Source organism: Apodemus sylvaticus, chromosome X (genome assembly GCF_947179515.1).
Source record: "Apodemus sylvaticus chromosome X, mApoSyl1.1, whole genome shotgun sequence".
Lineage (NCBI taxonomy): Eukaryota > Metazoa > Chordata > Mammalia > Rodentia > Muridae > Apodemus > Apodemus sylvaticus.
In genome coordinates this window covers 12,733,824-12,760,605 of record NC_067495.1, presented here as the reverse complement: position 1 = coordinate 12,760,605, position 26,782 = coordinate 12,733,824, and the positions used below count along the sequence as shown (strand labels likewise).

General features: G+C 50.2%; 3 protein-coding genes across 3 annotated transcripts; 1 reads left to right on the top strand and 2 right to left on the bottom strand.

Annotated features, from left to right (window-relative positions):
* The first annotated feature begins 1,196 nt into the window (after positions 1-1,196).
* On the top strand, positions 1,197-12,121 carry Prickle3 (prickle planar cell polarity protein 3). The gene is made up of 9 exons (XM_052170962.1): positions 1,197-1,314; positions 2,430-2,515; positions 3,347-3,530; positions 7,515-7,628; positions 7,910-8,047; positions 8,969-9,172; positions 9,283-9,469; positions 10,398-10,700; positions 11,261-12,121. Exons 1-9 carry the CDS (start codon positions 1,273-1,275, stop codon positions 11,896-11,898), a joined length of 1,896 nt encoding a protein of 631 aa, XP_052026922.1. The 5' UTR covers positions 1,197-1,272; the 3' UTR covers positions 11,899-12,121.
* On the bottom strand, positions 12,117-15,774 carry Plp2 (proteolipid protein 2). Its single transcript, XM_052170963.1, has 5 exons — positions 15,529-15,774; positions 13,995-14,150; positions 13,810-13,905; positions 13,280-13,370; positions 12,117-12,675 (listed from the first exon to the last, which is right to left on the bottom strand). The coding sequence occupies exons 1-5, from the start codon at positions 15,622-15,624 to the stop codon at positions 12,656-12,658; spliced, it is 459 nt and encodes a 152-aa protein (XP_052026923.1). The 5' UTR covers positions 15,625-15,774; the 3' UTR covers positions 12,117-12,655.
* A 2,277-nt stretch (positions 15,775-18,051) lies between these two features.
* On the bottom strand, positions 18,052-25,885 carry Magix (MAGI family member, X-linked). The gene is made up of 6 exons (XM_052171614.1): positions 25,837-25,885; positions 24,856-25,002; positions 22,391-22,473; positions 21,146-21,382; positions 20,887-21,055; positions 18,052-19,704 (listed from the first exon to the last, which is right to left on the bottom strand). Exons 1-6 carry the CDS (start codon positions 25,883-25,885, stop codon positions 19,412-19,414), a joined length of 978 nt encoding a protein of 325 aa, XP_052027574.1. The 3' UTR covers positions 18,052-19,411.
* Between the last annotated feature and the right edge of the window lie 897 nt (positions 25,886-26,782).

Below are 26,782 nucleotides of genomic sequence, written 5' to 3'. Positions count from 1 at the left end.
TTTTGGGGGCAGGGCATGCAGGAGGGAGAGGAGGCCGGAGGAGAGGAGCCTAGACCTCGCCTACACAGAACTCTGAGTCAGTCTCATTCTGCATTAGAACTGTTTACTGTTCCATTGCTGGCCATCAAATCCTTCTCTTCCTGACCCACAAGGAAGTCTTCTCAAATCCTCAAGGCCTCCCCAACTAGGGACACTCCACAAGACCTCACCTTACCCAAGCCTTTGTTTCTGAACTCTTCCTCCTTTCTCTTGCCTCAGCCTCGACAGGAAAACCAGAGGCCTACCAGGTGGGGAAAAGAGGTTGATTAACTGAATAAATGCCCCCTCCCCCAGCATCCCTCTCGACCAACCGACCGAGGGTCAGGAAGTGACAAGGATGTGTGTTGTAATGGGGTTGAGGTGGGCAGAAAGAGGAGCTCCTGGGCGCCCAAGATGAAAGGCCTGTCTGACCGTTGCCGCCTCATGCCTAATTAAAGACTCAATTCCGGGCGCCTGAGTTCTGAGTTGTAGCTGCAGATGCTTGACCCCTTTCTAGCCCCAAGGCCCCAGGGATGCAGAGAGCAGGAGAGACCCAGCTCTAGAAATGAGCTCAGAAAAAGAGATCTACCTGGAGACAGAAAAATAGGGGAACAGGAAGGAAGGCTCTAAGACCTGCTTCTTTGGGCAGAGGTGCAGTAGGGAACCTCGCCAGGGATTTCAGACTTTTCCACAGAAACCTCAGCTCTGACTCTAAAAATGGAACAGGTCTAGCAGGGTGGCGAGAGCCACAGAACACCAGCTATGACTGAAGATGAAGTTGGAACGGTCCTTGTAACATTCATCCCGGGAAAAGAGAACCTGGGAAGGGATGAAGAGGTGGCTTTGACCCCTGTCCCCCAAAGTTTTCAAGACCCTATTCTTACAAACAAGCACTCTAGTGTAACACTCTCACATGTCTCCACATCCAAACCTGCTTGCTTCCGATTTTCAAACTCTAAAGGCCATGTGGCACCGAGGGACACTGAAGGCTCAGCCTTCTGACACTCTGCTCTGGCTCTAGTCCTGGGATAACCGCCAACAGCAGGCTTTCCAGCAAGGCACTCATTCACCTTTACATAGGGGACACAGGGGTGACTGAGACACTGCACAGGCCGCGGGGCGTGTCCTAGAAAGCGTGCTCCTCCCACCTCGGAGTCAAGTTTACGGAACAGAGCTGCCAGGCCCGACGCACCGTGGCAGGCAGCCGACTCCATTCGTCTGACCCAGCCGGGCTTGACTCTGTCTAGGCGCGCCATGTTCGCGCGTGGGTCCCGGAGGCGCCGCTCCGGACGTGCGGTGAGCAGGGCTCAGGGCAGTGGTGGGGGTCAGGGGTAAACTAAGATCCAGGCGAGGGGGCAGGGCACCGGGACAGAGGGGAGGCACCCCAAGGGAGGATCTGGGAACTCCCTTCCCTAGCTTTTCCCAGACTTGGGCACTGGAACTGAAGTACAATTGTGGGTGCGAAAACATGTAGATATGGTGGCTCAAGCCCCTAAGACATCTCACACCTTTATAACTGTTGCAGTCTGGGGATGCCCCCTTACCTGTGAATTAATCCGAAAGGTGAAAAGAATAGGGTCTTGAGATTGGAGACTGAACAAGCGTGGGACATCCTGAGTTTCTGATTAAGGGACCTCACACATTGAGGGAATGAGAGCGGGGATCCTTCATCCATGGGAACCAAGAGTCAATGAACTAAGATTTAGGATTAGATTTCCAGACTTCCATCGGAGTCTGGAAGCTGACTTCCTACATAGGATGGTTTCTCTCTTGCTTTGAAAGATCTTTAAGCAAGAAAGGTGGAATCTGGACCAAAGAAGAGAGTAGTCCTAAATTATGAAGGGTAAAGGCAAAAATGTCTTGGGCTAGGGCTTTGTCAATGGAGCACGGATGAGCTGGCCCTCAGTTCCTCAGGTAGGATAGATGGAGCCAGGATTTGGGGGAAGGGCGGGAGAACTTCTGAGGGAAGGGCATTGCCCAGACTCCATGAGGGATCCCAGGGAAAGGATAGGTTCTCTCAGGCGCCTACCCTGTGGGACTGGAGTGCAGCTGGAGCCCTGGATATTGAAGGGAGACTTGGGAGGGAATGCCCAGATTGGGGTCTCTGCTCTGGCAGGTAGAAGACTCTCTCTGACAGACCTGTCTGAGAACTAAAGAGGGACAGACCAGCCCAGACAGGAGAATTCCCTGGAAAGGGAATCCAGGAAAGTGGTCTCAGCTGCCCTGCCTCTGGTTGGACTGCTTCCTCCTCCCCCGCGCTCCAGGCGCGGTCTCAGCCTGCCCAACGCTGCCCCCAGTAAGACAGGCCCCAGCCTGCGATTGTGAGCCTGGGAGTGGAGTAGCAGGCGTTGACTTCTCCCTCCCTACTCCCGCGCCTTATTTCTTCTTGCATCTGCCCCCACCCACTACAGCCTCCAGAGGCAGAGGACCCTGCCCGCGGCCAGCCTTGCAATTCCTGCAGGGAGCAGTGCCCGGGTTTCCTGCTGCACGGCTGGAGGTAAGCGACCCTAGCTTTTGCCAGAGACCCGCCCCACGGCTTGAACTCCGCCCACAGAGAGCTCTGTTGGGAAAGGAACCTCAACGCTCATTCCAGGGCCCCACCCCTGACTCATTCCCGAGAGACCTGTTCCCAGGAGGGTTCCACAGCCTTGAACCCCAAAAGAATCTTCTCTCAAGTCTAAGTCCCATGTCTAGAGCCATCTTCTAGCCCTGCCCACAGACCCCTTCTTAGGCTCAGGACTTCTCCCCCATACCCAGTGTTCTCTCCTACTGGAGCCTGGCACCCAAAGTCTAAGAGCCCGCAGTCCCACAGACTCCCAATTGTGTCCCCGCCCCCCCTACACATAACCTAGAGACCTGTCTTCAGGGGTGGTTACCCCACAGAGCACAGAATCATTTGCCTGTGGAAATCCCTTGATTTGTGATACTAGTCTCAGCCCCGGAGTCTCGCCCCTGCCAGGCCTGTTGCCCAGAGGATCTGACCCAAGTACCAGAGCTGAAACCGAAGCTCCACCCCTTCATATCCTGTACCCAGGATCGCAGGCCAACCCCTCCCCCCAGTCCTCTAGGCCCCTATTTTCCAGACCAGTCATCATGGAGAAGCTGAGCCTGGCACAGCCAGTGTCCCATGTCCATGGTCACACGGCAGAGGCAGAGCCTGGCTCTTCGCCTCAGCTCCTGTTAGCCCTGGCCTCGGGCACGGTCCCAGCTCTGTCCCAACAGTCCTTTGCTGTGAATGTGCATGTCCTGCCCTTCAGTTGGTCCTGGGCTGCCTAGAGATCTGGGTGGGCCACTCCTTAGTAATTGATTCCTATCCTGGCTCTCACAGAAAGATCTGCCAGCACTGCAAATGCCCGCGGGAGGAGCATGCGGTGCACACTGTGCCTGTGGACCTAGAACGCATCATGTGCCGGCTCATCTCAGACTTCCAGCGCCACTCCATTTCCGATGACGACTCAGGCTGTGCCTCAGAGGAGTATGCCTGGGTACCCCCTGGCCTCAAGCCGGAGCAGGTGACCAAAGGCTAGCTACCCACTCTAGTTCTCCAATGGGCACACACATATGCAGGCACATATGCATTTGAGTGCAAACCTATTTCTGGAGTAATGCCGGAGCGTGGTCCACGGACCAGTGTCTCTCTGTTCTGCGTGTTCACTGGGGCCAGTTCCTCTAGGTTTTGTTCACTTTTCATCCCATTTCTTTTGAAAAGGTGTGTGTGTGTGTGTGTGTGTGTGTGTGTGTGCGCGCGCGCGCGCGCACGCGCGCGCGCGCACACACACACACACGCACGCGCGCGTGCATCCACACATGCACCAAGTGTGTACAGGTGCCTGAAGATACCAAAAGAGGTATCAGATCCATTGGAAGTGAAGTTATGGAGGTTATCAGCAGTCATGTGTGTGCTGCAAACTGAGTTCCAGTTCTCTGGATGAGCAAACAAGCGCTTTTAGCCACTGAACTATCTCTCCAGCCCCATTTCTTTTCTTTTTTTTTTTTGTTTGTTTATTTTTTTTATTGAATATCGTCTTCATTTACATTGCCAATAGTAAAACCTTCCCCGATATCCCCCCTTACCTAAGACCCCCAACCCCTCTCCTTCCTCCTTCCCCCTGCCTCCATGTATATGCCTCTCCACCCAACACACTCCCTCCTCCCCCCTCCAGCCCCATTTCTATTCTATCCTTTACTCCAGACTTCATCTCAGCACATCATTCACTAGATTCATTCATTGAAGGAATGAATTATTCATTCAATCAATCGTTACTGAACATTCGCTATCTGTTGGACACTTCTAGGTACTGAGGACAGTAAAGAAACCATAAAACAAAGACTGGGGGTATGATTCAGGTATAGAGTTTTTGCCCTAGCATGTATTTGACCTTGGGTTTTAACTCCAGCACCAAATCACACACACACATGCACATGTATGCTGGCACTTCTATTCCCACATGGGAATGCCAACAATCCAAGCATGGCTTCTCTGTTATGAAATGCCATAGTATTTGCATAGATCCGACACATTAATGGCACATTAGTTTTGTATATAACCTAAACATCTTCCCTACACTTTAAATCTTCTCTAGATTATAAACCGTGCTATACTGCAAATGCCAGATAAGCAGTTGTGTTATTTCCGGGCTGGGATTTGTAGCTCTGTTGCAAAGAACATGCCTAACATGTTCAAGGCCTTGGACTCAAGCCCATAGCTAAGGAAAAAAAAGATAGTGTTCAGGAAAAAAAATAGCTGTGTGTGGTAATACATGCTTGTAATCCCAGCCCTGGGAAGGCTGGAGCAGGAAGATTAGCACAAATTCAAGGCTGTGTGGAGTAATAGTAAGATCCTATCTTTAAAAAAAATATAACAATAATGGCAAGAAAAATGTGCATGTTGTTGGGAAGCGGTGGTGCACGCCTTTAATCCCAGCACTTGGGAGGCAGAGGCAAAAGGATCTCTGTGAGTTCGAAGCCAGCCTGGTCTACAGAGTGAGTTCCAAGACAGCCAGGGCTACACAGAGAGAGGCTGTTTCAGAAAAATAGTCGGTGTGTAGAGGTAGGCGTTCAGTTCATATTGGATCTTTGAAAACTGTCTTTGGTGAGTTAAGCCCTGGAGTGTGGAACTCTCAGAGAAAAGGCTTGACTGTGCATCAGGTGGCATAAGGGCTATGGAATTTAAAAAAGCTGAGGGAGGAAAGGGAGCGAGGCCAGGATTATAAATAGAGTGTCCAGGCAAGCCCTATCTGAGCCACCCTGAAGGGGGTGAAGGGAGCCTTGCAGAGATCTGAGGCTGGCACAGTCCAGGCTAAGTAAGTAGAAATGCCAAGGTACAGAGGCAGGGTGTGCTTGGCACATCTGTGTGAAGAAATGTGTGGAGACCAGTGGGGTAGGAGCAGGGTGGGCAAAGGGAGAGTACTTGCAGGAAAGGCCAGAGGAACTAGAGGATCATGGAGAGAACTTAGCTCTGAATGAGGGGAGACACTCGAGAGGGCTGTGAGGAGAGGGACGTGTCTTGTCTTCTTATATAACAGTATATCTGGCTGCTAGAACAGCCTGTAGTAGCAAGGGTGGAATCAGGCCTGGTGACAAGGAAGCTCTGTCAAGAGTTGGGGTCACTGCTGAGTGAAGCTTGCTTTTGGAAATCTACACAGTGTTAGGATTAGAGAAGGCACTGCACCTTTGTACATATATGCAGTACCACTGAGCGTGGGAAACCGCCCGGTCTCAATTCTGGATACATTGTCTTTTGTTGTTTTGGTGGGATTTTCTGAGACAGGACTCTGTAATCCCTTGATTGGACTGGAACTCACTATGCAACCCAGTGCAGCCTAGACTACATAACAAGTCCCAGTCTTTAAGAAATTAAGCGGGACAGTGGTGGCACATGGCTTTAATCCCAGCACTTGGGAGGTTGAGGCAGGCAGTTCCTTGAATATTCAAGGCCAGCCTGGTCTACACAGAGAGAGTACCAAGACAGCCAGGACTACCCAGAGAAACCCTAACTAGGAGAGAGGGGGGGGGCGGAGAGAGAGACAGAGACACAGAGACAGAGAGAGAGGGGGGAGAGGGAGAGGGAGAGAGAGGGAGGAATGGGAGAAAGAAATTGAAAGCCAGGCACAGTTTCACAGGCTTTCAGTACCAGCATCATTTGAGACGCTGAGGCAGGTAGATCTTTGTGAGTTCAAGGCCAACCTGGTCTACATATCAAGCTCCAGGCCACCAGCTAGGACTAAGTAATTGGAATGAATAGATCGATCGATCGATCGATAGATAGATAGATAGATAGATAGATAGATAGATAGATAGAGGGGTGAGAAGTGAAAGATGACTCTAAAGATGAATGGGTGGATGAACTAGTATGAGAAAAGCCAGCCAGGCCAGGCAGTGGTGGCGCATGCCTGTAATCCCAGCACTTGGGAAGCAGAGGCAGGCAGGATCTCTGTGAGTTTGAGGCCAGCCTGGTTTACTACATAGTGAAACCCTGTCTATCTTGAAAAACCTAAAAAAAAGAAGAAGAAGAAGAAGAAGAAGAAGAAGAAGAAGAAGAAGAAGAAGAAGAAGAAGAAGAAGAAGAAGAAGAAGAAGAAGAAGAAGAAGAAGAAAGAAAAAGAAAAAGAAAAGAAACTTGGGCAAACCAAGCACAGTAGTGCATACCTATAAACCTTTATAATACCTATAAAGCCCTTAGGAGACCAAGGCCAGCCTGATCAAAATAGCAAGGGCCAAACCAGCAAGAAATATGTATTGAGACCCCCATCTCAAAGAGGAAAGGTCAGGGAAGGAGAGATTTAAAAGAAAATCTCTTTTTAAAAAGAACGAGCAAGTTTGAATAAGAGTTGGTGGTGCTAGTTACATAACCACATCACCTAAGATGTGGGAGAGGTGTCAGGGCTGCATTTTCGGCACCTTAGCCAATAGATGACCATTATAACCAAGGTGAAAGCAATTTCTGAGAAGGTATATATAGACAGAAGCAAGGGGACCAAGGACTCAGCCCTATAATCATCCCATATTCGGGAACAATTTAAAGAATGAGACAAGCAGCCAGAGAGGAAGGAAGGAAGGAAGGAAGCCAGGGCTTTGTGGTATTCTGGAGGCCCAAGGAAGAAACTGTTTTCAGGAAGGGAGAGTAATCAGCCGGGACCTGGACTCAGGATGCTCTAGCCAATGAGAACTAAGGTGAGAACAATGATTTATTTTTTACAGCGCGGACATCCCCAGTGACCTGAGTTGGGCCAAGATACAATGGAAGCATAGGAAGTGGAACGAGCAGGAATACTCGACTCTTGAGAAGTTTTGCTATAAAGGGAGGAAGCGAGCAGGGTTTGCCCTGTGGGTCCCTTCAGCCATGCAGGAGTTTCAAGAAAAGAGACTGGCATCAGGAAAAAAGCACCCTCCAGATGATTTTAATTTTCCCATAGAAGCAGGGACCCATGACCTCGCTGTGTCCTAGCTCATCCCTAACTGTAATTGTTTTCTCTCGCCCTCTCATGTCCTCCCAGGTTTACCAGTTTTTCAGTTGCCTTCCAGAGGACAAGGTCCCCTATGTCAACAGTCCTGGGGAGAAATATAGGATAAAGCAGCTGCTACACCAGCTACCCCCACACGACAGTGAGGTGAGTGACAGAAGGCTGGACGGGCATGCCAGGAGTGGGGTACAGCTTGGGCAAATTCAGGGCAGCTGGCAAGAAATGGCAGGGTCAGCTAAGGAAAGGTGAGGAGAAAGGCCTGGAGAAGCAGGTGCCAAAAGGAGACATTCCTTGACCAAATTTAGCTGAGTCTTGAGAAGAGGCGGGGGACAGGTATCAATCACCAATGGTAGGCGCAATACAGACAGTGGCCTAGAAGAAAATTCTGTGAGCGTGGATGAAGTCCAAAAGACTCCTTCTCTCCCCAGGCACAGTACTGCACAGCCTTGGAAGAGGACGAGAAGAAAGAGTTGCGAGCTTTCAGCCAGCAGAGGAAACGGGAGAATCTGGGACGGGCCACTGTTCGAATCTTCCCAGTGACCATTACTGGGGCCATCTGCAAGGAGGTGAACTGGAGAGGGGTCTCAGCAAGTGAAGGCCCTGAGGCCTCACACCCAGTCGGGTGTCTGTAGAGCCCTCTGGTGAATATAATGTGTCCCTTAGATACCCCATTGGGTCTAATTTGTCTCTAAGACCTTGATAGATAGTTTGTGGTTTCCTCTCCCCCATGCAGAAGGTATGGAGCGGGGACTGTCACTTTTGCTCGTCTTGTGATCAGGACTTGTTCTTAAGATCTGATCCACAAGGCTGGGCCTAGTGGCTCACACGTGTAAGCTTGACAATTTGGGACACTGAGGCAGAAGGATTGTTAAGCTCAGAGGCATCCCAGGCTACATAGTAAGACCATGTCTCAAAACAAAGAGCTCGCTCACAAGCCTATCCCCAACCATGCAAATTAATAACAACAAATAATAATAATAACCGATAAAGAGTGGCAGAACCTGAATCTTGGGGTAGATCCATCCACGGTCGATGGGACTTCTCTCGAAGGCCTTGCCTGGTGGGTTGGGGGCCTGTCTTTAAAACTATTTGGTGAGGTCTATTGACTGAGACCTCTGTGGAGCAGAGACTATCTCTACAGCACCTCCACTGGGTGTAGCTTAATATTTGCCCCAGTCACCTAGAAGAAGGCTTACCTCTTTATGGTTTCCCACAAGTAGAGTCAGTCTCTTATGTACCCCCCTCCTCCTTGTGAGTGGGAACTATCTCAGATTTATCCCATAGGAGGTGCTAGTTCCTGGAGAATCAGGGGTTCAAGGCCAGCCATAGCTGTGTATTAAATTCAGAGCCAGCGTGGGCTACATGAGATCCTGTCATAAAAAAAATATACAAAGGTTCACCACGGGAGAGGTCAAGTTCTCACACGCTTGGCTGACCCCATCCATCTGATTCTCTTGGTGACTGTGATGGTGTCTGTCATTTGTCAGTGTGGAAAGCAGATCGGAGGCGGGGACATCGCAGTCTTTGCCAGTCGCGCAGGCCTGGGTGCCTGTTGGCACCCCCAATGCTTTGTGTGCACCACGTGCCAGGAGCTGCTGGTTGACCTCATCTACTTCTATCACGCTGGCAAGGTCTACTGTGGGCGCCACCACGCTGAATGCCTGCGCCCTCGCTGCCAAGCGTGTGATGAGGTTTGTGTCTCCCCGGCCAGAGGTGGAGGGTGGACCGAGCCAGAAGCGAGTTCTTATGGCTGGCAGCCCCTGACACACACCCCCCCGGGTGATCTGTGCCTGCCTTACAGATCATCTTCTCCCCTGAATGTACGGAGGCGGAGGGGCGACACTGGCACATGGGTCACTTCTGCTGTTTCGAGTGTGAAACTTCGTTAGGAGGGCAGCGCTACGTCATGCGTCAGAGCCGCCCCCACTGCTGTGCCTGCTATGAGGCCCGCCATGCAGAATACTGTGACGGCTGTGGGGAACACATCGGTGGGTGAGAACATGCTGGGACAGGACAGGGGCATATAAACAGCTAGGCCATGGCCCCATTCACCCCCCCTCCTCCCCACAAAGCTCCTCCTTCTCCTCCCTTCCTTTAGTACTGGAGATGGGAATCAGGGTCAGAGCTTCCAGCACGCCCAACAGACTTTCTTCCACTGATCTACCCTCCCCAGCCTATGTCATGCTTTCTAAATCCCACCGACACATCAGCCCCCACACACACACCTAAATGCACCCGCAGAGCACTCTCTGAATCCAGCATGCTAACATGAAGCCTTTACCACGCACCCTCCTCCCTCCCTCATCCTACCTTAAGTCCTCTGCCCTCTAGCACACCGTACCTTTTCAGACACCCTACCTTCCTCTTCTTTTTTTTTTGTTTTTTTTTTTTTGTGTGTTTTGTTTGTTGTTTTTTCTGAGACAGGGTTTCTCTATGTATAGTCCTGGCTGTCCTGGAACTCACTCTGTAGACCAGGCTGGCCTTGAACTCAGAAATCCGCCTGCCCCCCAGCCGCCACCACCTGGCTGCACCCTACCTTCTTAAACTGGCTTCTTTCCCACCCAATTCATCTCCTACCTAAGTCCCGCCCCTAACAGCCACGCCCCTTTCCAGGTCCAGCCTTCCACTTATTTGCCTTCTACCTAAAGTTGACTGGCACTCCTAACGAGAGCTCAGCGCCCATTTATGCTCCTTAAAAGAGCATCCTAGGAAAGAAAGACAAAGCCCCATTGCAGAGAGATAAGGAAGAGAGAGCTAAATCTCATATTATCTGCTTTCTCCACAGAAAGTGGAAGTGGGGAAAAAAGCCAGGGTGCCCTACTTCAAATCCCTCACCCCTTCCTAAGAAAGAGCCCACTTAGGTAGGGTAGCCTATGAGTGCTGCCTCAGTTTCCCCACATTTGTTGGTCCTCACAGGCCTGGACCAGGGCCAGATGGCTTATGAGGGCCAACACTGGCACGCTTCAGATCGCTGCTTCTGCTGCAGCCGTTGCAGTCGACCTCTGCTGGGCCGCCCTTTCCTGCCACGCGGAGGCCTAATCTTCTGCTCACGAGCCTGCAGCCTCAGGTCCGAGAGCACCACCGCTCCAGGGCCCGGTCGACGAAGCTGGAGCGCCGGCACCGTCAATGCACCGCTCACAGCTTCCACAGCTTCTTTCTCGGCTACGGAGGGGACATCCGAGATGGCCAGCAAAGGCACCTGTACCAAGGCAGAGCCTGGTGAGCCCCGCTTCCACCACGCCTTTCCTGGGCCGCCCAATCTTGTCCTGTAGCATCCTATCTCCCCAGAGAGCTGGGCCCATCTTGCTCCATTTCAGGACTAGTCTCCTGCCCTGACTCCACCTGTCTGCTGACCCGGGGTCCACCCTGCAGCTGCACAGAACCTTTACACACCTCAACTCACCCCGTCTTGAGCCGAAGTAATTCCCTCACTTCAAGCAACCTGCCCACCTCTACCCACTACACCCAGGCTTCCCCTCCATTGTATCGCAAACCAAATCTACTCCAGCCCTTGATAATGCCCCCTTCTGGCCAACCCACCAGCCCATTTCCGGGCCACAGTCAGTATACCAAACATTCCCTACTCATGCCAATTTACTCCCTACCCTTCTCTCCACCCAAAGCCCCAAGCAAGAGCCAAATTTTGAGGTATCCAATGTCTGACCCCTGCCCCACTTCCTAGTCCCAGAAGAGGGAAGAAGACATTCCTGAATCTTTCCTCAAGGAAAGGACCAGACAGAACAAACACATATCCTGTGTCTTCCATCTTTTTTTCCTAGCTGCAGGACCTGAAGAGCCCTCCCACTTTCTGAGAGGGGCCCCCCACCGCCATTCTATGCCCGAACTAGGGCTCCGCAGTGCCCCTGAACCACCCACAGAATCCCCTAGCCATCCTGCCATGCACCCAGATGATAACGCCTTTGGTCGCCAGAGTACTCCTCGTGTCAGCTTCCGAGACCCTCTGGTATCTGAAGGAGGACCACGAAGGACCCTTAGTGCACCTCCAGCCCAGCGCCGCAGACCGCGAAGTCCCCCACCCAGGGACCCCAACTGCCACCACCACCACCACCGCCGCCGCCGCCACCGCCGCCGGCGACAGCGGCATCGCTGCCAAGGGAGCCACCATCACCACCACCATCCGGGCAGACATGGCCACCATCGCTGTGGCTTGGGATCAGGTTCAGATTCAGAATCTTGTTCCAGCTCGCCCTCCAGCCCCAGTTCAGAGTCTTCTGAGGAGGACGGTTTCTTCCTAGGGGAACGCATCCCACTGCCCCCTCACCTATGCAGGCCCAGGACCACTCAGGATACTGCAACCGAAACCTTTAACTCCCCAGCCCAGCCACTCGTCCAGGAGTCTCACCCTGCAATGCCTCGCCAGGCCCGGGACAGAGACAAGAACTGCATCGTGGCTTGAAGGAAGGCAGCTTTAGAAGGAGCTTTTTTTTTTTTTTTTTACCTTTCTAAAGTGTAAATGATGATTGTCCTAAACTAAGTCATGGTTCTCTTCTGCACTCCAAAGCAATGTAATAGTTGTTAAAGAAACAGATCTGGCTTCTTGGTTCTGATGATTTTGCCTCAAGTTCCCTCCTCCTGATGCTAACATGCATTTGATCAAAAAAATTAACTTATTCATTATAGATTTTGACAATATTTTTATTGTTTATTTAGCCCTTCACAGCTCACCCCACACAGAGAAAAAGGTTATTTGTAGTGGGTCACTCATTTTGTAGCTTATGTGGGGATATGGTTCAAGCAGAACTCACGTCAGCTGCTGGTACTGCAGAGCAAAGGGGAATCTACCACACCCAGAAAGGTGACCACGCCCAGGTGGGCTGATTGTCAGGCTGGAAGACAAAACCCCCAATGAAGGCACTTTTGCAGGGACGTAGCTCAGTGGAGAATGCTTGCCTAATATGCACAAGGCTCTGGGTTCAATTTCTTGTACCATAAGCACTTTCAGTGGGGTCAGAGAATTGGCTGGAGTGGAAACCCGAGGAGGTATTGTTTTAGAGACAGGATCACACTGTGTAGCCCTGGCCTCAAACTCAGAGAGATCCGCCTGCCTCTGCCTCCTGAGTGCTTGGAGTAAAGGCATATGCCACCACCGCCCAATAGGAGGAAGTTTTTGATGGAGGAGCTATTGACAGGTAGCAGAGATGGCTGAAAGATGATCACGGGCCATCTGTGGGGTCTGCAAGAGGAAGAAAGAAAGCGTTGATGAATGTAGATGCCCATTTATACAGACAGGAATGCTGACACATGACATTCATAACACAAAGGCATTAAGAATCAATAAGGGACACAGTTGGCAGTCATAGCCTTCCCTATTCCATTTTCCTTTTCCTTTCTCCTTTTTTAAGGGTTTTTTTTTTTTTTTTTTTTTTTTTTTTTTTTTTTGGAAACAGGGTCTTAGCCGAGTGGTGGTAGCACACGCCTGTAATCCCAGCACTCTGGGAGGCAGAGGCAGGTGGATTTCTGAGTTCGAGGCCAGCCTGGTCTACAGAGTGAGTTCCAGGACAGCCAGGGCTACACAGAGAAACCCTGTCTCAAAAAACAACAACAACAACAACAAAAAGAAACAGGTCTTACTATGTACCTCTGGCTATCCTGGAACTTCCTATATTGACCAGGCTGGCCTTGGACTCAGAGAGATCTGCCTTCGTCTGCCTCCAAAGTGCTAGGATTAAAAGGGTTTGCTACCACTCCCCAGCCCTTTTTCTTTTCTTCTGCTCTCAGCGTGCACACAAGTGTACGCGCGCGCGCGCGCGCGCGCGCGCACACACACACATACTTACCAGTGGGGGCTGCTGTATGTCTTTGCTGCTTTAGAGGGAAGGTGATGTATGCATCGTAGCCAAAGAGCAACGTAGCAAGTATACCCAGTATCTGGAAAGATAGGAAGAAGAGACTGGATTAGAGGGCATGCCTACTAAGCCTCCCTGTCTTTGTATCCACCCACCTCCAGGGAGGAGCCCTTGTAGGTTAGTGACACCAGCCTCGTGCTCAGAAGCCTGGACACCTAAGGGAACAGTCAGGAGTCTGAATGCACACTACCTTACCGTCTCCCCAGTACCTCTCAGCACAGAACATCCACCCCCACTGCCCCATATGCAGAGGGCTTGCTTCTTACTACAATTCGAGATAAAGTTCTAGCAGAAGGTAGCCTAACATGTTGACAAAGGGGCTGCTTTTGCCTCTCACAAGATCTGTGTCTGAGAAGGAACAGTGTTTTTACACCAAATGATCTCCATAGATAAAGCTCATTGCTGGGGCCAGATTTTGCTCTAAGCCTAGAGAGCTTTGGATCTGTTTCTTGGGCCCTTACCCCAGCGACAATTTTGGAGCCGCCTCTTCCATCTACAAGGACAACAATGGAGGTGATCAGGTACAGGATGGCCGCTACAAGGGATCTGAAGAAGTCCTGCAATGTGGACCAAGAGAAAGGTGACCTCAGCACCCAGAGCTGCAGACCATCCCGACTTCCCAACCCCTGCCGGGCCCCTTTCTCACAGTCCAAGGCCAGTTGATGAATGATATCTTGGAGTGCAGGTCACACATGTAGAAGACAAATAAGACAGCAGCAAAGATCATCTCAATCACCGACAGAGAGGAGTAGGCTGATGTTGTTGATGCACTGAAGCAAATCAAAATCACCAGGCACAGTATCTGAGAGGACAGCAATGGGCCTCAATGAGCCATGGGTTAAAAACAACAGTTTAAATTAGAAAAGAGGGGTCTTGCCAGGCGGTGGTGGCGCACACCTTTAATCCCAGCGCTCTGGGAGGCAGAGGCAGGCGGATTTCTGAGTTACAGGCCAGCCTGGTCTACAGAGTGAGTTCCAGGACAGCCAGGGCTATACAGAGAAACCCTGTCTCGAAAAAAAAAACAAACAAACAAACAAACAAAAAAGAAGAAGAAGAGGGGTCTCAAACCTAAATATCCAGCAAGGGGAAAGAAGGAAATCTACTTTCCAAGATGTAGCTCAGTGAACGAGCATTTGCCTAACATATGCAAAGCCCTAGGTTCCACCCACTCAGTAGAGACAGTTGGGGAAGAAAGAAAAAAAAAACATTTTTCTCAAATAACTACCAGGAGTGAGAAAATGACATCCGATCATTGCGAAATACCTCTCGCATGATCGGTGTTCTTCCAAGCATTGTCTAAGAGCTTTACAAGTGGCATTTCACTTAATCATCACAAGAATCTAATGAGCTAGGTACATTTATTTTACACATGAGGAAAGTGAGTCACAGAGAGGTTAAGTGGCTTGCCCAGGGTTACCCAGTAAGAAAAGAGCAGAATTAGGTGCTTCAGTTCTCCTTTCCCTGAGGGGAGTGGCTCTGCCAGGTGTTTTGTGAGCGCTGGTGGCGCCAGCGTCCATGCCTTGAGGGGGAGGGAACGTTCGGTTCCCCAGGCAACCCCTTTGGGAAGGGGTGAGACTGACACTAGAAGGGCAGGGCTCCGTTAAAGGAGCCGCGCCTCTTTTATAAGTGACCCAAAGGCGGTGCCCACTTGGAGGGGGGATGGAAAACCAAGGTTCCCAAGAACCATCCAAAGAGCTAAGGACCTCCCATCCAGTCCCAAATGGGCAAGGAAGAACTGGTGAAGTGTGGAACGCCCTACCCTAGAGGGGACTAGCTCTACCCCACCCCAACAGGCCCCGCCTTTGGGCGCATTGCCAGCCCGCCAGCTAGTGCCCAGATCGGCCACGCCCTGCCACGAGACTCCCACTCCCCAGGACCCCTTCTCTCCGACCACAAGGAGTCTACACCCACACACGCACCCGCACACCCACAACCCCGAACATTAGTTATAGATAACTCACCTCACCAAGGAACCACCAGCTCTCCACCCCTTTGCCCATGCCCCACCGGACGCCCTGCACCTTGGCTGGCTTCGAGCCTCCTCCACAAACTCACCCACCTGCATCCCACTGCCAAGCAACTGGACCACGTGCCTACCTCCACCGAAACAGTCCCGTACCGAGTGGTCCAGCCTGCACACCCCGGCCTCTACCCACACCCTCCGTCCCGGGAACACTCACAATCTCAGCAAACAGGAGAATTCCCTTTTTGGTGCGCGAGAAGCTGGTGCAGGCTAACCAGCAGCCGGGGGCCGAGAGACGCTCAGAGTCCGCCATGGTGGTGTGCTGGAGTCCCTGGGACGCAGAAGCTCTGCTTTCTGGCTCACGGGTTCGAGGTCGCCGCACACCCAACCGTCTGTCCCGCCGTCTGGCCGGGAAGGGGGCCCCCGGGCAAAGGAGGGAATGAATCACCGCGCCTAGCAAAGCAGGCGGGGCCGGAGGGGGCCGGGCCAGGTGGAGGCCGCCCCGGAAGCCCCCTTTGCCCTGCGGCCGGCGAAGACGATACGGGTCCCGCACTCAGCCTTATCTTCAAGGTGCCTGGAAATTCCAGGTACCAGGAGCAAGAATATGTAGACCCTTCACTTTTTTTTTTTTTTTTTTAATGCAAAAGCGCTACCGAGGGAATCTGGGTTTGGAAGGGAGTGACTCGATTTTCTACTTTTGATCTTAGCCAAAAAGCCAAGAAGTAATAGAGTCACTCAGTTTCCTTAGCTGAAAAAGAGGTGGCTGAGGCCCTCTTTAAACCTGAAATTCTCGCGGCCAGGTATGTTTCCTGAATTCGGAGTGCTCTGAATTTTAGAAAGTTCTCCCTTTGCATATAGAGCAGTGGTCCTCCACCTGTGAGTAGGGAGCCCTTTGGGGTCGAACAAACCTTTCATAGGGGTCACCTGAGATCACCAGAAAACACAGAGATTTACACTGCAATTCATAACAGTAGCAAAAATGTAGTTACGAAGTAGCAGCAAAAATAATGTCATTTTTGGGGGGTGGGGTGGGTTCGAGACAGAGACTATCTGTGTAGCTCTGATTGTCCTGGAACTCAATCTGTAGACCAGGCTGGCCTCGAACTCAGAAATCTGCCTGCCTCTGCCTCCCAAGTGCTAGGATTAAAGGCATGTGCCACCACTGCTCGGCAAAAATAATATCATGGTCAGGGGTTCTACAGTATGAGAAACTGTATTAAAGGGTCATAGCATTAGAAAGGTTGAGAACCACTGCTCTATAGTACCTAACAGGCAAGATCTGGGGGTATTAAGACTTAATTTCCCCCAAGATCTGATGTAAATGTTCACAATAAGTAGGATAAAGAAAAATAGAAAGGTGTTCCTGATTGGGTCAGGTTCTGTACTCAACTGGTACTAACCTGGGATGGAGAGATTGCAGTCAGTTTCCAGAGTTTGGCTATAAAGGTTAGTGCAGTGGGCAGGGGTGGTTGGTGATAGTGCTGCACAGACTGAGACCTGGGGGTGACTAGTGACTAATAATCAATCTGCTTTGAGCCTAGGCAGCCAGTAGCCTGTGCTGGCTAATTCCAGGGAACTCTTCAGTCTCAGTGCTGGACCTCAGTTTTGTGGTTCTGAGAAGAGGGACCAAGCCAGCTTTAGGGAAAGACTGAAGAAAGCACCCATTTTTACAGAGACATGGGCAAGGTAAGGGGGGGGTGGTCTTTGAGTATAATTTTGTGTACCAATGTTGACATTTCGAGATGTGTCCCTGAGCAATTAATTCATTCCTCCTGGCCGTCATAGTGTTTAACTCTGAGACATATGCCTGGTTACCTGAAATCAGGACCCCCTCCCACTCCCCAGCCCCCAATTGGTTTATACTCAAGTGTAATGCAATCACTAAAAGGCTAGAATTCACCCTAAGGTCCTGCCTGCCCCACCCCAAACATAGGTCCCTTCCAAATTAAAAAAAAAAAAAAGAGGGGGTTCCCTTTTACAATCACCATTGTTGAGAGAATGCCTGAGTAATGGAAAGGTTGAAACATTTTCCCCAGTGTTGAATGCCTGCATTCAAGCAGGGAGAAATACCTGAACTTGTGGGACATTACAAATTTAGCTCTGGCCTCTGTACTTGCTGTTCTCATAACTATTGGCACCCTTCCCCCACCGCTTTGCCTTCTGGTCTTTCATGTTCCACTTCAAAAGCTACGTCTTCGACTGAGGTCAGCAGCCCACCACCCTCCCACAGTATATAGCTGGTCCTTTTTTTTGCTTTGATGTTGTTTGTTTGAGGCTGGGTAGCTCAGCCGGGCTTAGAACTCCTGATCCTTTTGTGTCAGCTGCCCACAAGGAGAAACTACAGGAATACACAATCTCCAGCCAGAACCTTTTTTTTTTTTATTTCTGTAACTATCACTTCTCTTGGAAGTTATCTTTTATGGATTCTTGTTATCCTTGTGTGACACCGGTCTACTTTCACTGGTATAAGTTCACTATACCAGGTCTAGCACCATAGAACTACTGTAGAGCAAGTATACAGTCGAGGTTCAACTGGAACTTGTCAAATACAGTTAAGATTATGATGACAGGTTTTCAAACCAAGCTTTAACTAATCCTGCTTTGAGCTCTCCCCCCCCCCACCCCCAGTCTATTTGCAATTTCTGGGCCTTGTTTTCTGTCTTTGGGAAATGATCTAACCCAGTTGTTGAGTAGGCGTGTAACTAGATGAAAATAACCCTCCCCCCCCCTTAAAGCTAGTAGCAGGGTAAAGCTAAACTAGGTAAATGGTGGCTGACGTTGCTATATTAGTCCCCTGGGTGTGACTGTTTGGGAATTGCGTACTAGAACCCTTTCCTGACTTCAGGGGAACCATACTTCCACTGTACTCTGAATCATAAGTCACCACACACTAACATTCAAGTGTTCACTTCGTTATATCCCAGCTGTTTGGATTGCAGTGTGCTCCACCCCACCCCCACTGCCACCTGAGACTCTGGACCTGTCATTACACACACACACACACACACACACACACACACACACGTCCCGCATCCTCCTTATAGGGGCGAAAGTTGCCTGTTTAGACCACAACTTCCCTCTTTGGGGGATGGGATTGAATGTTCAGGATGTGGTTAACAGCAAGGTGACTGGACATTTGTAGCATTGGCCAGCGCCTGCTTTGTGGCTCACTGGGTTGGAGTCTTCTGTCCATATAAACTTTTGACAATAGGATTCTACTTCCAGGGTGGAGGAAACTTTAGTGCCAGGCTAGGACCGCCCGGTGCAGTTTGTCACCGTCTAAGGAAAAGGGGAGGTGTGGCCCAAAGACTTCTAACCACCCTTTTTAGCCTGGCCCACCCGGGGCGCTGACTCACACCTTCCCCGCTCTGTCTCAAAGTGGGGTTCAGGGCCCCAGCCCGCGCCCCTGGGATAGCAATCTATATGCCACAGTTAAAGCTAGTTTTTAAAAGCCGGAAGTGAGAGACCACAGACTCTGGGTGGAGGAAGGCGTCAGGAGTCTAGATTTGCTATCTTGATGTCAGCTAAGGGTCCGAAGCGTTCCATGCGGGAACCCTGAGCTTACTGGGACACTCCCACAACAGGCCCACTTCTGCATTCCCCCACGTCACAAGCAATAATGTGCGTGCTCCGAAAGTGAACTGAATGAATGAAGGACAGGGTTAGCAAAGCAAACTGGGAAGCAAGCAGAAATAAAGACCCATCTGGAGGCATGAAGGAGGCTGCACGTAACTCTCGTGGTTTCAAAGGGACTTCATCGAAACCAGATCTACTCACCCCTCCCTTCCAGGGTGGACTGGGAAGCCTCACCCCGCCTAGAGCACCTAGCAAGTCAGAACTGGATCAGCTATTTTATTACCTCCCGGCTGGGGAGGAACTAGAAGAAGCTGCTCAGGATGGACGTGGGGGTGGTGGGGTGCGAGTGCTCTGGGCTCTGGGAGGGCCTGACCACTGGCGTCTTGAAGGGGGTGGGGCCAGTCCGCTGTGCACTGTGCAGTGGGAAAGTACTATACCGTGTTAAAGCGCTAAGGGAGAAACTTAGAGGCATGCTAGAATCTCGTGGGACCTCACCTAGTGAGCCCAGAGCGGTCTATTGGCACTCAATGCCTCCGCCTTCCGGCTGCCATCTCCTGAGCGAGCTGGGCACCCCCACCCCGAACCCCTAGAGCCCGCGAGAGCCGGTCCTCGCTCGGCACCAGCCAGGGCCCAGGGGTACCAGGGATACGGTCTTCCAGGTCTTCTGTGGGGTGCTCCGCTGCGCGAACCACGTGGCCAATAGTCATGGCCTCTGGGCTAGGTCCCGGACTGGTCCGGGTCTTGGGCCGGTGGTGAACTGGGGAAACGGTGCTGCGAGGCTCCCTCATCCTGCTCCCCCTAGGATCTGGGCTGCGATCTGGAGATAGCAAGACTAGGGGTTAGATTGGGTGGTGGAGCAGACAATGGAAATCGGGGCCTAAGCTCAGAGTGACCAGATAAACCCTTAGAGACAATTCTCTTCAAGGCCTAAAGGTGTCACTCCATCACAAACCTCGACTTTCCCCACCGCCAAGTATACCTGTTCAATCCAGGACGTGCCCTAATGAAATCATTGCCCAAAGGCAATCAAGCAAAGCCTGGCCTTGGCCTTTGTACCCTGAAGCTTTATTCTCTGACCTCTCACCTCTCCTGCTCTGGTTTCCTGCTCTTTAGGTTACTGGTCAGTTCTTTGTTTTGGTTTTGGGTTTGTTTGTTGTTATTTTTGGTTTTTGGTTTTTTGTTTTTTGGGTTTTTTTTTGGGTTTTTTGGTTTTTTGGATTTGGTTTTTTTTTCGAGACAAGGTTTCTCTGTGTAGCCCTGGCTGTCCTGGAACTCACTCTGTAGACCAGGCGGGCCTTGAACTCAGAAATCCATCTGCCTCTGCCTCCCAAGTGCTGGGATTACAGGCGTGGGCCACCACCGCTCAGCTGACTGGTCAGTTCTTAAACATGGGGCGGGGAGGGGGGGAGGTGCATATGGAGGTCAGAGGACAACTTATGTGGATGGATCAGGTCTCTCCTGCCACTGTGCATGTGTGTGCGGGTCCTAGGGGTCGAACTCAACGTCATTGGGCTTGGTGGCAAACACCTTCATCTACTAAGCTCTCTTGCCAGCCCTCTTCGTCTCTCACGAGTGAAGTCCCTACTCTCTAAAAGCAGATGTGGGAGATGCAATCCGCACGGCTTCTCAGGAGGTTAGGCAAGCACTGCCCTGCTCAACCGCATCTCAGACACCAGAGTTCCCAGGTTCTCTATCCTTATCCCATGCAGCGTTCTCTAAGGACAAAGACAGAGAGAGAGGACGCTTTAACCCAGGACCCTCCTCTCCCAAGGCCTCAAAAGCATCCTCTCTGAAGTGCTTACCCTGGGATGGGTTCCCTCCCTGTCCCAGACTTTGTGAAATCTATATAGGCCTATCCAGACACTGGACCTCTACAGTACCCCAACTGAGACCACCAACCCCCTTTTTCCACGGGATCCAGCCATATCACTCTCTGAGCCTCCCCTTCCCCTCTCTGATCTCTGCCTACCTCTCTTCTCTGGGAAACCCACTACCTCACCTGTCCTCTGGTGTGCTCCAACCTCCTCACTCCTACTGCCATCCATCTCTTGAGGCCGTTGAAGTACCAGGTAAAGGCGGGGGCCTCCAGTTCGGATCCTCTCCACCACCTGGGCATGAGTGAGGCCCCGTGTTGACTGCCCATTGATATAGAGCACGAGGTCACCAGCCTGGAAGAACACAGTGCTGTATGAAGGGCAGATGGAGGCTGGACAAGGATAAGGACCACATCTATGAACGGACTGTTGCTTGGAGCTGACCTGCAAATGACCACATCTCTGTGCTGGCCCATCCTTCAGCAGTCCACGCACGGCCAATGGAGCATCCCCAGATACATTTCGGCCTCCACTTAACGTGAGACCGAAGCCTGCAGGACCTCGGACCAGCTCCACAGAAAATCGGCCAGTGGCTTGGGGTAGTTTCAAAGCATAGCCTGCCTTATTCTGGGTTACTGGAAGTGGCTCCACACATGTACCCAGAGTCTGAGACCTTTGATGCTGAAAAAGGGGCAGGAGTATGCATAAATTAGCTGCGTGTGTACCTTACTCGGCATTATTATAGCTGTGAGGAGACAACTTGGGGAGGGAAGGGTTTATTTTGGCTTGTACTTCCACATCATAGTTCATCACCAAAAATGTCAGAACAGGAACTCAAGAAGGGCAGGAATGTGGAGACAGGTCCTGATGCAGAAGCCATGGAGGGTACTGCTTGCTGGCCTGTTCCCTGTAGCTTGCTCAGCCTGCTTTTTTTCTTTTCCTTTCTGAGACAGGGTTTCTCTGTGTAACATTGGTTGTCCTGGAACTCACTCTGTAGACCAGACTGGCCTCGAACTCAGAAATCCACCTGCCTCTGCCTCCCAGAGTGCTGGGATTACAGGCTTGCGCCACCACCGCCCAGCGTTACAGCTGGATCTTATGGAAGCATTTTTCTCAATTGAGGTTCCCTCCTTTCAGATATCTCTAGCTTTTATTAAGTTGACATAAGACTAGCCAGCTCAAGTGACCCCCATGTCATCTTGACACACAAACCATTTTAATGGGATCCAACCACCCTTTAAGCCACACCATTAAGCCACAGACTTTTCTTTCTTATTTGTCCCTAAGATCTTAGATTAAAAACATGGAAAACTTTAAAAGTCCCATGATTTAGTACATATTCAAACAATAAATTTTCAGTCCCTTAAAAATATCCAGATTCTCTAAAAACCCCAAATGTCTTTTAAAATCCCAAATATGCAGCCAGATCTTATAGAGGCATTTTCTCAATTGATGTCCCTTCCTTTCAGATACTCTAGCTTATGTCAAGTTGACATAAGACTGGCCAGCACAGTGTAGGAAGGACATACCTATAACCCTAGCATTGGAGAGTCTAAGGCACAGAGATCATCTTGAGTTTGAGGATAGCTTAGTGTACCTATCAAGTTCCTGCCAGCCGGGGCTACAGAGGATGCCCTGTCTAAAACTCAACAAAAGCAGCAGGTTAACACAGGCCATAGCATTGAGTACCTTGGGTTGATGCTCCACAAGAGTAGCATGAGGCAAGCGACTGTCTGTGACTTCTATATCTGCAGAGTCCAGACCACCAACAGCTTAAATATGAAAGACGAAGACGGTCATCAAAAGATGTGGCATGGAAACCAACTTAGGACTCCTGGATTAACTTTTTAAATATTCTTTTTATTGTAATGTGTATGGGTGTTTTTGCAAACGTGCATGTCTGTGCACCACGTGTGTAGCTGATATCAAATGCTCTGGAACTTGAATTACATTGTGAGCCACTGTGTGTGTGTGTGTGTGTGTGTGTGTGTGTGTGTGTGTGTGTGTGCTGGGAATTGAACCTGGTTCTTCTGTATGAGCAGCCAGTGATCTTAACCATGAAAAAATATCTCTCTAGTCCCACCAATTAACATCTCAACCTCACCTATTTGCCCACTTATACAACTCACACAGACTCGCCCTCCATTTAACTATTTAGGGACCACTTTCCCACTCTCCTCCTCTAGCAATCTTTAAGGCTGAGCCTACAGAAATAGCTGTCCTGGCTCCTCCTCCGTAGGTAATCCTGTGCCATGCATGTGAACAAGCCTCCATATCTTCCTTCCAGATGTTGAGAACACATAAGCCGCAGGCATTAAGTAACACCCTAAGTGTGATTGTAGCTGATTGGTAATGAGGCTTCCTAGCATGTACCACATCCTGAGTTTGGTCCCAGTACCCAAAGAGTTAAATAAATACTCTCTCTCTCTCTCTCTCTCTCTCTCTCTCTATATATATATATATATATATATATATATATATATTTTTTTTTTTTTTTTTTTTAAATGTAAGGCCTTCTAGGAAGGTTGCCATTCCAAGATTTTTTTTTCTGAGAATCTAGACCACAACCTCAAATTAGCCTATAAAATTAACTTCATTTCTCACATATCAACCAACAGCAGAAGTCTAATCCCAACATTCTAGAAGCTGAGGCAGGAGTATTGGCTCAAATTTGAGACGAATGTGGTCTCCATCATGAGACTTTGTCTCATGAAACAAAACAAGGGACTGGAGAGATAGTTTAGCAGTTAAGACTTCCTACTATTCCTGCTAAAGACCAGAGTTCAAGTCCCAGCACACACATGGCAGCTCACAACTGCCTGAAACTGGTAAATCTGATATACTCATATATATATATCAACACACACACACATACACACTTAATAAGTTAGATGTGGTGGTGCACGCTTTTAATCCCAACACTCAGGAGGCAGAGGTAGGTGGATCTTTGAGCTCTAGGCCAGCCTGGATTACATAGTAAGATCTAGGACAATCAGGGCTACATAGAGAGACCCAGTCTCAAAAATAAAATTAAATAAAAATTATATCTTTCAACACACACATGCACACAAAACCAAAACCAAGCAAACAAAAATCTGCCTCTAAAAAAATCTGTATTCAGAGCTTCCACACTTCCGACTGGCATTTCAGACTTACTATTTTTTAAAGATTTATTTATTTATTTATTATTTAATGTTTATGCGTACATTAGCTGTCTTCAGACACACCAGAAGAGGGCATTGGATCCCATTAAAAAGGGTTGTGAGCCACCATGTGGTTGCTGGGATTTGAACTCAAGACTTCTGGAAAAGCAGTCAGTGCTCTTAACCACTGAGCCATCTCTCCAGCCCTTAGAGTCACCTTTTTGCAAAGAAATCATTTCCTCTTAAGTGCCTCCTCTTTGGAAATGGCATTTGGTACAATTTCACAGATGTATAAAATATATTGAGCCGGGCAGTGGTGGCGCACTCCTGTAATCCCAGCACTCTGGGAGGCAGAAGCAGGCGGATTTCTGAGTTCGAGGCCAGCCTGGTCTACAGAGTGAGTTCCAGAACAGCCAGGGCTACACAGAGAAACCCTGTCTCAAAAAAACCAAATCCAAAAAACCAAAAAAAAAAAAAAGTTTTTTAAATCAACCTTGCTCCCATTGTGCACTTTTGTTTGTTTGTTTTTCGAGACAGAGTTTCTGTTGTCACCCTGGCTGTCCTGTACTTGCTCTGTAGACCAGGCTGGCCTCGAACTCACAGAGATCCATTCACCTGCATCTACCTCTCTTGAGTGCTAGGATTAAAGTTCTACTGCTCAGCCCCATTATGTACTCTTAATCTGCTCCCACTCCTGCTAACTCTTCTTCCCAATTAGGCTCCCTCCTACACCCAAGTTTGTTTATGTGTTGCCGGTAGTTACAGCTACCAACTGTTCAAGATTGCAAATGCCAAAACGGAGCCCCGCTGACCTTAATAACCATCCAGCACAGCACATTCCACAAATGTTCTGAAACTCATCTAACGCAATAACCCTAAAGGAGTACACTCTAGTTCACAAGGTCTCGCTCGCTCAGAACCCCTCCGGGCGGAATCCCTTTCCCTAACAGACCTTGGGCTAGCTAGAAGCCCAGCCCCTCTTGCCGCGCCCTACGAAATCCTTGTACTTACCCTCCTTGTGGCGCAGGCGCAATGTGGCGCCCGCCTTTCGTACTAGCGCTGACAAGTCCGCTGCGGCTCGTGCCGCCAGGGGGCGCGCATCCAGCCGCTCCAGGAGCTGCCGAGCTCGGGGGCTCCCGGACCCCTGTAAGCCACCTCCTGCCCAAGAGAAGGAGACAAATCATCTTGGACTCAAAGCGGTGGAGTCCAGACCTGAGCGATTTCTAAGTCCAAAGACCTAAAAATGTCCCTCCAGATATCCGGAGATCCATGGTCACTAGTTCAGGGGTAGCCGACAGTCCCCTTCTCTCTTGGGACCCCGACCGCCGCTGCCTTACCCCATAAAGTCCCCGAAGGTAGCCATTTGACAGCGATAGACCTGGACACCTCTGAGCACTCAACAGATTTATTTGTTTGGAGTTCACCATACTGTCCCCTAGTAACACTAAGTGACAAACTTCTTTCGCCATGTGTCCAGGGCTTCTCCCACAGAAACTCCTCCCCACAAACAAGCCTGAATCTGCCAATTTCTCCTTCAGTATACTGTTGTTCCCAAGAGTTCCTTTCAAGGCCCCGTGTCCCAGCCCACCCACCTAATTTGCTACACACCCTGCCTGCTAGGATCAGCAGATGCCTCCAGACTTCTTCCTAGACTTATGACATAGGTCTCTTGAATCTGATGTGCTCCCCCACCTCTCTCTCTCTTTTTCTCTCTCTCTCCCTCTCTATATTTCTCTCTCTCTCTCACACACACACATACACACACATACATACACACAAACATACACACACCCTTGAGACTGTAGGCAGGTTCAGGGGACCTAAAACAAGAATTCCATTGCTGGGCCCCTGGCTGTTGCCAGGACTGCCTAGGCACCAAAGCTGATGTTTACCACTTGTGGGGTGGAAATGATTAGACGTCCACAGGCAAAGAAGGAGTGGGTGGCCTGGGCCGGCTCCTTCCCTTTCTTTCTTCTCCACCCAAGCCAGTACCTCTTCTGCTCCCTCTAGGGTCTGCGGTGTTCCCAGCGTGAGAGTCCATGGCCTGTGGCGAGCCTGGTGGACTCAGGGCAGCCCGATGACTACTAGGTTTTAGCGCAGGGGCGAGCTCACCTGGCTCCTAGCCCAGGCCTGGACGCTGCTGCCGTCTGGCCAGTCCCAGGTCTGGCGCCCGGACCAGGAGGTGACCTACCTGGCGGCAGGCAAGGAGGCCTGGTTGTGGGAGCTGTAAAGTTAGAGTTTAGCCTTGCTCTGCCCCAGGTACATCTGCTTCTCTTAACTGGAGACTGGTTAAAACTGCAAAGCCGGAGTTAAACAAGTTATGCAGGAAATGGAACTCAAGTAGACGGCTGTACGTGTACAGTGGAACACTAACATTAAAAAACAACTTGTGGGGATTTTAAAAATTAAGCAGTAAGCAAATCACAGAAAGAAAACTAATTAAATATACACATATAATCTACACGTTTCATTTTGGAGTACTTATCTAAAAGCATGCACAGTTTTCATAAAGACTTGTTCTGGAGACTGGAAAATGAAAGATCAAGATGTTGGCCAATTTGGTCCTGGGTGTTTGTTTCCTTCTTGGGTTGCAGGTAACTGATTTCTAGCTGTGCTCCTTACACTGGGGAGGGAGGGGGAGGAAGGGAGAGAGAGAGAGAGAGAGAGAGAGAGAGAGAGAGAGAGAGAGAGAGAGAGAGAGAGAACTTTTCTTATATAACCATTTAACCTTATATGCCTCCTAAGACCCTATCTGCAGTCACTTGGGAGTTAGAGCGTCAACAGGTAGGGAAAGGGCATGTGACTCAGTTCACAGCATTTGTTGACAGCCTCAAACTGGAAACAACCCAAAAGTCCATCAATCTGGTGTTACACATTGGGTTGGAATAGTGATATACACCTATCCTGCAGCACTCAGGCAGCTGAGGCAGGAGGATTT

Excerpts from the sequence above, each read along its gene's own strand:
- Magix (XM_052171614.1), bottom strand. The coding sequence starts at position 25,885 with ATGGACTCTCACGCTGGGAACACCGCAGACCCTAGAGGGAGCAGAAGA. Across the intron at positions 21,383-22,390 it reads TTGTGGAGCATCAACCCAAG|CATCAAAGGTCTCAGACTCT; the intron begins GTACTCAATGCT and ends CCCCTTTTTCAG. Across the intron at positions 19,705-20,886 it reads TGGAGCACACCAGAGGACAG|ATCGCAGCCCAGATCCTAGG; the intron begins GTGAGGTAGTGG and ends TGCTATCTCCAG.
- Plp2 (XM_052170963.1), bottom strand. The coding sequence starts at position 15,624 with ATGGCGGACTCTGAGCGTCTCTCGGCCCCCGGCTGCTGGTTAGCCTGC. Across the intron at positions 14,151-15,528 it reads TTCTCCTGTTTGCTGAGATT|ATACTGTGCCTGGTGATTTT; the intron begins GTGAGTGTTCCC and ends CTGTCCTCTCAG. Across the intron at positions 13,906-13,994 it reads TCATCAACTGGCCTTGGACT|GACTTCTTCAGATCCCTTGT; the intron begins GTGAGAAAGGGG and ends TCCACATTGCAG.
- Prickle3 (XM_052170962.1), top strand. The coding sequence starts at position 1,273 with ATGTTCGCGCGTGGGTCCCGGAGGCGCCGCTCCGGACGTGCG. Across the intron at positions 1,315-2,429 it reads GGCGCCGCTCCGGACGTGCG|CCTCCAGAGGCAGAGGACCC; the intron begins GTGAGCAGGGCT and ends CACCCACTACAG. Across the intron at positions 9,173-9,282 it reads GCTGCCAAGCGTGTGATGAG|ATCATCTTCTCCCCTGAATG; the intron begins GTTTGTGTCTCC and ends CCTGCCTTACAG.